An 11241-nucleotide genomic window follows, 5' to 3' on the forward strand; every position below is an offset into this window, starting at 1 on the left:
TTTTTCTAAGTTAAGCAGAAGAATGAGCATGGAGATAAGCCTGGCTTAGCAGTGGGTTTTGTAGCACTGTGGTAATTGCTAGACTTCAAGTATTTTTACATGTCTTTGTTCAAAAGATGTCTTGATATTGTTTTAAAATTGAAAGCTGTAGTAGATATGTATATTGTGTAAGTAGGCTGGCTCTGGTCATATCAAAACTTTAAAATGTTTATACTGTGTAAGGTGCATTAATTAGTTAATCAGATAAGATTGTCTTTCAGACTTTGCAGTTGAAAGAAGAGGAAAATAAGAGATTAAATCAAAGATTGGTAAGTATTTGTGCAGTGCAAGTTTTAAGTCTTATGAAAAAATAAGAAAAGCTTACACATGTTATGTTTGTTAAAATCTAAAAACGTGCTTTATTAACTTCAAAAATGTTTTATGTTAAGGCAAGTGACAAATAGGTAACCTGAAAACCTTTCAGAGGTACCTCAACTTAGCGATCTTCTCATGGAAAAGATTCACAGGACAGGAGAGAAAGAGACTTCTTCCCAAAGAACACAGACCATCAGGGCTTGGTGTAGGGGGAGTTAATTTCAGTGCTGCCATGGATCAGTTTTTCAACAACATTAGACTGAAGGCAAGTTTACAAGTATGTAAATATGCCTGCCCATTAAGCATAATTAGGAGTGTTAGCAATAACTTAGAGGTTGTTTTTAGAAAACTGCACCTGTCATTTTTGTAAGATGTGAATCTTTAATTCTGCCTAGCAACTGAGATATAAACAGCCATCATCTTAAACTTAAGCACTCAAATAATAGTCAGAGCCTGTGGAAGGAAGAAGAATATAGTGAGAGAGTTCTGTTGATTCCTGTGCTATGAATCATACTTCTATTTATCCACAGTTTATCCTTGCTATCAGGTCTCAACCTTAAGTCTTACACGTTAAAACCTGTCCATAACAACCCTGGTAGAGCAAGGTATAAGAAAGGGTTGCAAAATATCTAAAAGCATATTTTATAAAAGAGGATTTCTTTCTTTAATTCAAATTGCCAACACAGTGCACAAAAGGTATTTCAGTGTAGTTTTTACAGTAAAACTCAAACACACTGGACAGTTTTCCCCAAACTCTCTGCATATTTCCTGGATTAAACTCTTGATCTCGTATCATCTCAGAGTAAAATGAAATTGAACAAAACCTGGCGTTACACAAGACAAATACAAATTTTTTTTTGTTGTTGAGATTAATACCAGGCCACATAAGAGAAAACAGTAGCTTATTGGTGTCCTAAAGCAATTCAAAGTTGATTTCTAAATGGGCATAGGAATATATGTTTTCAGTTTCTTACTTATAAATTGAACATTTCGTTGATAAAATAAACTGGGTTTATTTCTTGTCTCTTCATCCTCCTTTCTCCCCCTTCCCTTTCCAATCCACTTCTAAAACAGAAACATACATCAACACGTAAATACCAATATTTGTTTCTATCCAGCTACTTCAGATAAGGAACCCAGAAGAGGTTCTGCACAGGAAAAGAAAATCTTTTCAGGTCACTGACTTTTGCAGCAGAACTTGTGGATTACCTCTGCAAGCCGTAAAAGATACAAAGGAGCTCCTTTTAATATAAGGAATATTATTACAGGATTTCTGTTATTTTATATAAATTATTAGTATAAAGGCTATTAGAACACTAGTCATAAAATATCCTTTAAGTTGTAGTGGAAATATTCTTAACATTCTAATTCTATTTTTCTTAAAGTTAGAAATTAATGAAAAATACAGAAATCAAGCTAGTTTGCATTTTAATTTAACACTTATTCTGGCTTTAAACAGTAAGAAAAACTTTGGTCTTAACATCTGAAAAGAACTGTCAAACACTTTAGTGAAAAATGTAAGCAAATCATACACATTTGACAACTTTCATGTTAGCTGCAACTTTTGCAAGAAAGAAAAGTACAGTGTGAATAAGTCAAAGAAATGCAGTGTCTGAAACAAAAAGAAATCGATCTGAGGTTGGACTCCATAAAGAAAACTGCTGAAAGTATAATCAGAAGTTGAGAGCTTTGTTTTTTGTTGTAATGTATTCAATTTGGGCTCATTCTTTGAAGAAATTAAGAAAATGGGCTGTGAATAGGCTTCAAGCTGATATTAAGACAGGCTGATACTGTTTCCAGGGAAGTGGGGAAGAAGACTGACAATAGGAAATATCCTGTAGGTAACAATATTTGAGTTACAGCTGAAAAATCATGTGCCAAACTTCAAGTATGAGTAATCTAGATTTGAATAGCATGTATAAATGGTCCGGGAAGTAGGAACCTATGGAAAAACTGCAAGACCTTTAATCAGAGTTTCTACAGGGCAATTATGAATTGTCTCCTGTAAGGAAGTTACCAAAGAGTAATGAAATGTATACATTTACATCAGATCAGCTTCTCTATCTACTTTCCTGTATATGGGCTATGTATCCCTTTGTAGATAGAAACTAGCATTACTGTAGAAAGTGCAGGTACACTTCTAGTCATTGTTAGATCTAGTTTTTCCTGTTGAAGTTGGTTCATGTGCCAGTATTAATTAATTCACACAGATTTAAAGGTGGATATCATGCATATAGGAGATAAGAATTATGTCCAAAACCTTACATAATTGAGCCTTTGGTCTTGGTCAATTTGACTCCAGTTTTATTCCAGGGAGCGCTGCTCTGTCTTTTAGAGTGAACTTTAGATTACGTGACAGTTCTTAGTAAAACTGAGAGACTATATCGAGTTCAACATCGAGTTTAATTTCAGTAAACATGTTAAACTTCCAGTGTTTTACCATCAGCCTTTTCTAGAAAGTCAGTGGCTGCTGTGTGAGAATGCACAGCTCTGTCATAGGTCTTGTGTATGCTCAGAACAAATCTTCACTGGCACTGATCTGGAAAGCATTTCTGTTTTAAATGAGGGAGAAGTCAGTTATGTAAGAAATTTCATAATCAAAGATAGCTATTTAAAAAAAAAAAAACACCACCCACAAAAAAATCTGCAAAACTCCAAAACCACAAACAAACAAAAACCAACCAAACCTGCTACAGAACAGGATGACGTAAAAGTATGCTGTTTTCTTGAGTGAATATAAGGTCTGCAAGAATAAACACTGTTGAAATCAATAATAAACAATTTACCTTAACAATATTGTTACCTGCAGTGTATATTTCATCATAGCTTACCAACAGTTTATTGCTTTTCTCCTTTTTTTTGTAGATGTCCCAGAGCATGTCATCAGTATCCTCAAGACATTCTGAAAAAATAGCTATTAGAGAGTAAGTTAATGTTTATGTGAAAATTAACAGATGGATACGACTTCAATAATAAGTATGTAGATAAAGAATATCGCAGTTCTGTTCTTGCTCTGTGATGAAAAGATACATAGGTCATCTCTATAGTTTAGCCATCAGTTACTGAATCATCCAAAATGGGCATAAATAAAATTTTTTAAGCCCTTATTTTAAACAAACAAACAAAAGGCCTTTCTGAATTCTGTATGTCAGTGGCTTTCTTGAATTCTGTGCCTTTCTTTCCACTGTTCATAAGGATAATACCTCATGGGATTTCTAGAATCTTCTCAGAGTTTTCGGTTATTTTTTGTTTATCTGTAACCTTCTTGAAAGCATGCTGAGAAAAAGTAGAAGGAATCCTGTTCACCCTGAATATGCATAGTACTCCATTTTATTTCAAGAGAAGTTTAACTGTCCTGAAGTCTTCAAAATTTTTGGCTTACCTTGACAGGATGAAATGAAATTCATTCAAATATTTTGCTAGATATTATCAATCCGTTAGCAGCTGCATGTAGAATTGTTTCTGGAAAAAGAAGTATTAATTCTTGCAAAATGTGAAAGCTACAGACAGCTGTTCTTAAGTAATTTATCAGTCTGATATTGAGTAATATAAAAAATACCTTCTTGGAAAGAAAACTAACACAGATTATGCCTTTAAAGTTTTCTGAATTACACCAAATTGCGTGTTTATTGTAACAAGGTCAGTATGAGTAGAAGCAACTTTTCCTGCGAGCATCTGAATATTCTTGCAACTCTCTTGGTAGTCTTTGGTGAGGGAAATGTTGTGAAAGAAGAATTTCTGTGCAATAGAGATGTCTTCAAGTATAGTCTGTCACCACAACAAGTTCAGGCAGAACAGCCTGGAGTATTGTTTGATCTGAAAGTGAACTTCAAAGAAGAAGAGCTAAATTTTTCTCTAGGTTTACCTGTTTATCTCCGATTATGTGTCTGTGGTCTCCTTTTATGGAGAAAAGTTCTCCCCTTTCTTTGCCACTTCCTACCCATCACCAGAGTAGTAGTAATATTTATTCCTGGAGCCCTCTTATGCTTTAATGCTTAATTTACAGCTATTGTAAACTTTTTCATTAATGGGTAAATAATTTACTTCCAATACATTTGCACTGTGAAGCAGAAATCAGAGACAGAAAAAGTTCTCTGAATTTTGTTACTGAAACTTTGCATGAGAACTTGGTGGCTTCTTGTGTTATCCTGGTGTCAGGAAGAAACAGATTTTTGAAACTTATGTGAAGTCACCACAGTGTTTCTTTTGCTTTTAACCCTTTCATCAAAAATGAACACTTCATTTATCTTTTGTCATGTGTACTTAAAACTTTAAGACTGAATACCTACGTAAATGTTTGGCTACATTTTCCTGTGTTCAAATAGACTTCAGTTTAGAAGATCAAAAAAGTGTTTGTAAGCACTCGTACAGTGATCACTACCATAAGTATTGGTGAATAAAAAGATAAAATTGAAATGTTAGTATTTTGTTAGGCCCTTCCGTTTATATTTTAAAGCAAAACTGTCAGTTCTTTTGGAAAAAAAAAATTTGAGTCGATGGATGTAGAAAAACATTTCACAACCACTTTTTAAAATGTGGACTGTTTTATTGACTTCAGAAAATATAAAATGTGTATGAGTTGGCGTAAGAAGTAGAAATGTCTGTGGTGCTGTTCAACTAAGTCTCAGTCTATGCAATACTTGGGAAAAAATGTAGCGTAGTTCATGCAGTTTTAAGCTTCCGTGCTTTTGGTTTTTCTAGTTAAGTTCCCTGATTTTTTTTTTTCCTCCCCAGTTTTCAGGTTGGCGATTTGGTTCTTATTATCTTGGACGAAAGGCATGACAACTATGTATTGTTTACTGTCAGTCCAACCTTGTATTTCTTGCATTCAGAATCTCTTGCTGCACTGGATCTCAAACCAGGTGAGTGTGGTAAGTGTCAGATTACTTCCCATTATTATCTCCTCCTACGAATAACACTCTTAACTTTCTAACACCTATTAAGAGATTTTTCTAAATATGTATGTGATAAATAGGAGAAGCATGTAGATAGCTGTCAGCTATCTTTGTAGCTTTTGCTATTTGTTCTGATGCTAAACATTTTCAAGGCAGAACATTTTAAATAAAAGATTTATATAGTTGTTAATATCTTGGAAAAATAAGGAAAAATATCTGCATCATCAAAGTAAGCTGTAAAAAGAAAAAGAAAATGCCAGTTTTGTACACACACAGAGTATGTTAACACGTCTGTGGGGAAAATGTTCCCATCGGGTTGCTTAGCTATTCAGTAGCATGAATAGTAATGTATAATTGTGTGGGTCTCAGGCCTATTTTTATTTGGATTTATGTTTTCAATGTCTTCTTTGAGGAGAGTAAATACAAAACTCAAGGTAACATTTCTGTCAAAACTGCATGCTCTGTTTTTAATACCTGATTTTATTATGTTCTTTGAAGATTGTCTTTGAATAAAATTTGTTCACTCTGTAGCTTGTCTTCTCAAAGTGACTGGAATTTATGAACCCAGATACACATCTGAAATAAAATATAGACCACAATGGATGGGGATTTGCAAGCAGTGTTTCTGCTGATACAATTCCTCCACTCAATTTAAATGGTGTTTATCAGGGCTCAAGTTTTCAGAGAACAGTTTCTACGTGTTTTGCTTCTGTTCAGGTTGATGGCACATTTTCACAGAATCATTAAGGTTGGAAAAGACCTCTAGGTCAACCCAACAATACCATGTTTCCTCCCTTAATGTTTGTTATTTGTTGGCTAGGTCTGGCAGCTATGTAAACTTCGTTAAATTGAAGTATTAATCTTTTTTAAATGAGGAAAAATAACAATGCTTTGCACTAAACTATGTGCTACATTAGATTCATGTAAACATGTTTAAACTATCACACATAGTATTTTTTTTGCAAACCCACCCGTGCTCACAACTTTGTTGCAGAAATGTCTAATAACATTTTGTATTGATTCTCATTTATTAGTAAAAGCTTCTGTATGTTATTGCATGTCAGAAGCTATCAGCCTAATCACTGTGTAGTCTCCAGAAGACCACCAAGCTCTAACTGCATTCCGAGACTGCTGAATCTGTCCCATGTGTGTTCTGTGAAATACACGGGAAGAACTCCTATCTCACTTTTAGACATAATACATTCTGAACTATGGCATTAGTGGTCCATATATAATGATGTGATACATGATTTATTTTCTTATTATCAGTTTACATATATAAGGTAAAACACACGTCAGTTTGTATATTGCTCCTGAGTACGCAATTCACTGACCTTTCTGTTTCCAAATGGACTTAGCTTGCTCCATTCCTGATCACTTGCTAAATAGAGTTAGTCTCAAATTTGAGAAACCTGACTATAAAACAAAAACAAAGACTTACCATTTGCTTCAGGAACACATCTGTCTCTAGCTCAATAGTTCAGGAAGCCATGTCTTGATTCTATTTCTGCATAAGGCAAGTGGGGAAAATGAAACCAAGAACACTGGTGGTATGTGCGATAGATTGAAATTGGTATGGGCCTAGGTGCTGCAAATCATTGTTTTAAGGGCTGCCAAAATGTTGCATCTAAATCTGACCTTTTCTACCAGCATGTACTTATCAATTTAATAATCCTATATAGGTCCACCTACAGAATTTAAGTGTCAGGGATTTAGGCTATGTTAGGTTGTCTGTACCTATATTAAGAGCACTTAGAATGCTATGAGAACACTGAAATTGGTTGAGCACTGCGTGGTTTCTGTGTTGTCCCTTATCACTGAGATAAGTTTTCATTTGCAAATGTAAGGGGGTGGGGGGGGGGAACCCTGAATCTATCTCACAGTCTTGATTAGATCAATGAAGTCTATCAGCCAAGCAAATTGAAAAAAACTTCAGTTGTAGAGCATTCAGGTCAGATATGAATACTTTTGCACAGTTTTGTAGGACTATAGAGTAGAAAAGAATCTGCTCCATTATCGACAGTCAAATTAATCATGTCATGGTTTAACCTTATCCAGGACTAAGCACCACACAGCTCTTTCCTCGCTCCTCCCCAGTGGGATGGGGGAGAGAATCAGAAGAGTAGAAGTGAGAAAACTCATGGGTTGAGGTAAAGACAGTTTAATAGGTAAACCAAAAGCTGCGCACACAAGCAAATCAAAACAAGGAATTCATTCATTCACTACTTCCCATGGGCAGGCAGGTGTTCAGCCATCTCCAGGAAAGCAGGGCTCCATCACGTATAACGGTTACTTGGGAGAACAAACGCCATCACTCTGAACACCCCCCCTTCCTCCTTCTTCCCCCAGCTTTATAGGCTGACCATGATGCCATATGGTGTGGAATATCCCTTGGGTCGGTTGGGGTCAGCTGTTCCAGCTGTGTCCCCTCCCAGCTTCCTGTGCACCCCCAGCCCACTCGCTGGTGGGGTGGGGTGAGAAGCAGAAAAGGCCTTGACACTGTGTAAGCACTGCTCAGCAATAAAGAAAACACCCCTGTGTTATCAACACTGTTTCCAGCACAAATCCAAAAATATATCCCCATACTGGGTACTAAGAAGAAAATTAACTCTCTCCCTGCCAGACGCAGCACATTCCTGAAGGATAAGATTAAAATTTCAAACTCTGGTTCTTGAGTGACTCCTGTTCTAGTCACTAGATAGAGTATCTCATAAATGAATAGAAAAGCATTGATTTTAGTATTATGTAGAGCATATGTGAGCTGTTCCTTCCGTTTTGATGTTTTCTTCATGCCATGATTCGGGATAGTTAGAAAATAGCAAAGCAAGTTAAATGGATATAATTTCTTGGAATACAAGGCAAATATGCATTTCAACGGTACAACCTGAAAGTGTGTTTATGCCCACTTTGTTGGTCTTTTGACCTGTCAGTTTATTACTGAGGTTTTTCACTTTTCTCCTTTCTGAACAGTATTCTGTACTCTCGAAGACTGCAATCATAAGTAGCAGACTTGCAGGGCTCTAAAATTACTGTTTATGAGTAACTAATTTCCATCACTAATACAGAAAAAATAACTCAGATATTTGAGTAAGGGCAATAATAATAGCTGCATACAGAAGACTTTCTATCCTTTGAAATACATCAAGAAATTATCACCTTAAATCAGGCCAAAAGGTGAAGTGGGTTGACTAGAATAATTTAAAATCACTAAATGAATTTCAATTTGGGGTTGCTTTTACCTTCTCTAATGTTAAGTTTTAAAACAAAATTTAGACTAAAAAAATAAATTTTTATGTTTAAAAATGCCGTTGACCTGTCTTGACATCTGAACTTATTTAATTTTTGTTAATTTATTAAAAAAGGGGGTTTTGAATAATTTTTGCTTACAATGAAATCACTTTAGCAAATAATCTTTAACCATATTGAATGTAATATCCTGTTACCTGTAGTTGATTATCCAAAATAATAAATATATGCTCTCTTTAGCTTCAGGTGCATCTAGGAGACCTTGGGTTCTAGGAAAAGTGATGGAAAAGGAATATTGCCAGGCAAAAAAGGTAAGGAAGTAGGAATGGAAAAGCCTCTGATACAATTAATAGAGAAGAAAATCAGATTTAATGTAACAGTTGTGAAAAGTACTCCCTGCATAAGTGAGTAAGAGAGCAGTGGCTTGGGTGGTTATGTCCGTACTGCCCAGAACCTGGCCAGACCCCAGATGGTCTCGTAAATGCTGGGAGGTGGGAGACAGTTTGTGCTTAAAAACATAATAATTCCACATTTCTAATGTAATTTGATTTCTTCTTTTTTTATTTGTAGGCACAAAACAGATTTAAAGTTCCGTTGGGTACAAAATTCTACAGAGTGAAAGCAGTACCATGGAACAAGAAAGTATAACACAGCAAAACTTTAGTTCATTCTGTCTCCGTTCTTTTTTTGACTTGTCCTTCAGTGCTCGTTCATCGCTCCAAATAGCAGGCCATCTTTTTATACTGAGGTCATGTGACAAGATACGTCATTGATGTACTGCTTTTACTTTTTAACAGGTCACATTTTAGAAACAAGAATTTCATCAAAAACTCTGGCCCTAACCGTTCCAATTTTTTTACCCAGATAACTTTAGGAGTGTGGACCAAATGAGTTCATTTTCTCAAAGGGCAACCACATGAAACATGGTTTGTTAGCCATGTTAATTGCCTGCTAAATATACATTAGCTTGTATTTAGATGTTAAATGTTAGTTGCCATTATTACCAGCATACGTCCTTTTGTGAGATCATTATCAAAGTACTTGCACTCTTTAACAGATTCTTTATATGTGTAAAATTCATCAACTATTTAAAGAGGAGTGTTCATTGCATGCAGATAATCACATAATTTTTCTTCAACATGAGTTTGCCTCAATAGATGAATAAAAATAACTACTGCAACTTGTTTCATTACATGAAAATGCTCTTTAATGTTAAAAACAAAACTTGTAATTTGATAGACTGATTTTGAAAATCAGTCACAGTTAGATCTGCAATCTTCAAAAGCACTTTCGATGGATTGATCACACAGATTCTGAAGGGAAGACACCTGTGCTGTTTGTTCAAAGTGAAGCACTTGTTCTTCCCAACAAACCAGAAATCTTGTATTAATCTATTTAGAAAAATCATATTGATGAAATTGTATTTCATGGTTGAGTTTCAGGAAAAAACTCATTGTACATTAACCATACAAGAGTCATTTAAGTAACAGATTATTGTAATTGTAAAAGACATGTAGAATTTTAAAACAATAAAGATTTGAAACTGTATGTGTTTGAAGTATTTCTGTGCCTTTAAAATACTATCTATAATATTTATTTCATGTTAATCTGTTGCAGCTTCTCTCTGATTCCTCCAGCAGTTTCATTACATACAAATACCTAAATTTTCTACAAGAGGCACTAATATTCAGCAACATTCAGGAATTACAAGAATTACCTTGTAACAATATAAAAAGAATTTAAGTAGACAGAAATTAATTTTGTCAGCAAATCAAACTGATAAATGAAATTTTTCAAAATAATTACACTGGCTACACTTCAAAAATGTTGTCTAATTTATTTTATTTTTTTAATAGTGTAAGATGATGTACTATAAGTGTGTAGCCAATGGAAAGTGAAATTCTGGATTCAGTTATGAGCTTATGTCTAAGACTTAATCCATAGAGTTATTTAACTGTGATTTATCTTCAGAAGGTGTGGAGTGGAGGAAGAAAAGAGATAAAGAAATGGTCACATGAAAATGTCAATACTTCTGCCTGTATGTTGCAAATAATATTCCTTCCGACTAACCAGTCTACTTGAACACTGAGAAACTTCGGTATATGCTCATTTAAAATTTTGTTACATAACAATTTTAAGTTCAGATTTTTATGAAATGCATGGGCTTGTAATTGTATCACACCTTTGACGAAATAAATCTAAGACAGCTGATCTCTGGAAAACAGAATGTCATTTCGTCAGGTCGCATTCTTATCTGATTGTTACCTTCTAGCTGATCTACTGACTTTTTAAAATTACTTAGCAAAAAAATGTGCTGCCTTGTGCAAGAACAGTATTGCCATAGTTGAGTACTGCCCGGTGTCAAATATGTAAATAACATAGATCTATAGAACAGGTTTAAAGCAAAAAAAAAGATGAAGCAATACTTTTTTATCACTGAATTTTTGACCTTCAACTAAATGGGAATTCAGTTCTATCTGCAATTTAGATGCAGTCTTGTTCCTTTAGTCAAATGAGTCGCAAGTTTAAGAAGGCGCATGCATAGCATGATTCAGTCCTCCTAATATGCTGAGCCTTTAGAAGCCTCAGTATCTTTTATCCCACTGCAAAACTTTCCCAGCCTGAGATAATCTCCCTACTGCTTCGAGTATTATTTGTTCTTCAGGGACTAATTATCTCCCAGGCCTGGCTAAGGGGCAGAGAGTCCTTCCGTTTCTGGGAGGACAGCCACTCCTTGAGTAGCAGC

General features: G+C 35.0%; 1 protein-coding gene across 3 annotated transcripts in view; it reads left to right on the forward strand.

Annotated features, from left to right (window-relative positions):
• The window catches only part of RB1CC1 (RB1 inducible coiled-coil 1), a 79038-nt gene extending 68316 nt beyond the window's left edge, over positions 1-10722 (forward strand). For 2 of the 3 annotated variants that reach the window (XM_064442725.1, XM_064442727.1), the window contains 5 exons: positions 261-308; positions 3220-3278; positions 5089-5225; positions 8736-8806; positions 9066-10722. In XM_064442725.1, the coding sequence (XP_064298795.1) occupies positions 261-308; positions 3220-3278; positions 5089-5225; positions 8736-8806; positions 9066-9143 (393 nt within the window). In that variant the 3' untranslated portion in view covers positions 9144-10722. The remainder of the gene's footprint in view (positions 1-260; positions 309-3219; positions 3279-5088; positions 5226-8735; positions 8807-9065) is intronic. The other variant, XM_064442726.1, reaches the window with a different exon arrangement.
• Positions 10723-11241: the final 519 nt, after the last annotated feature.

The sequence above is a fragment of the Phalacrocorax carbo genome, chromosome 2 (assembly GCF_963921805.1).
Source record: "Phalacrocorax carbo chromosome 2, bPhaCar2.1, whole genome shotgun sequence".
Lineage (NCBI taxonomy): Eukaryota > Metazoa > Chordata > Aves > Suliformes > Phalacrocoracidae > Phalacrocorax > Phalacrocorax carbo.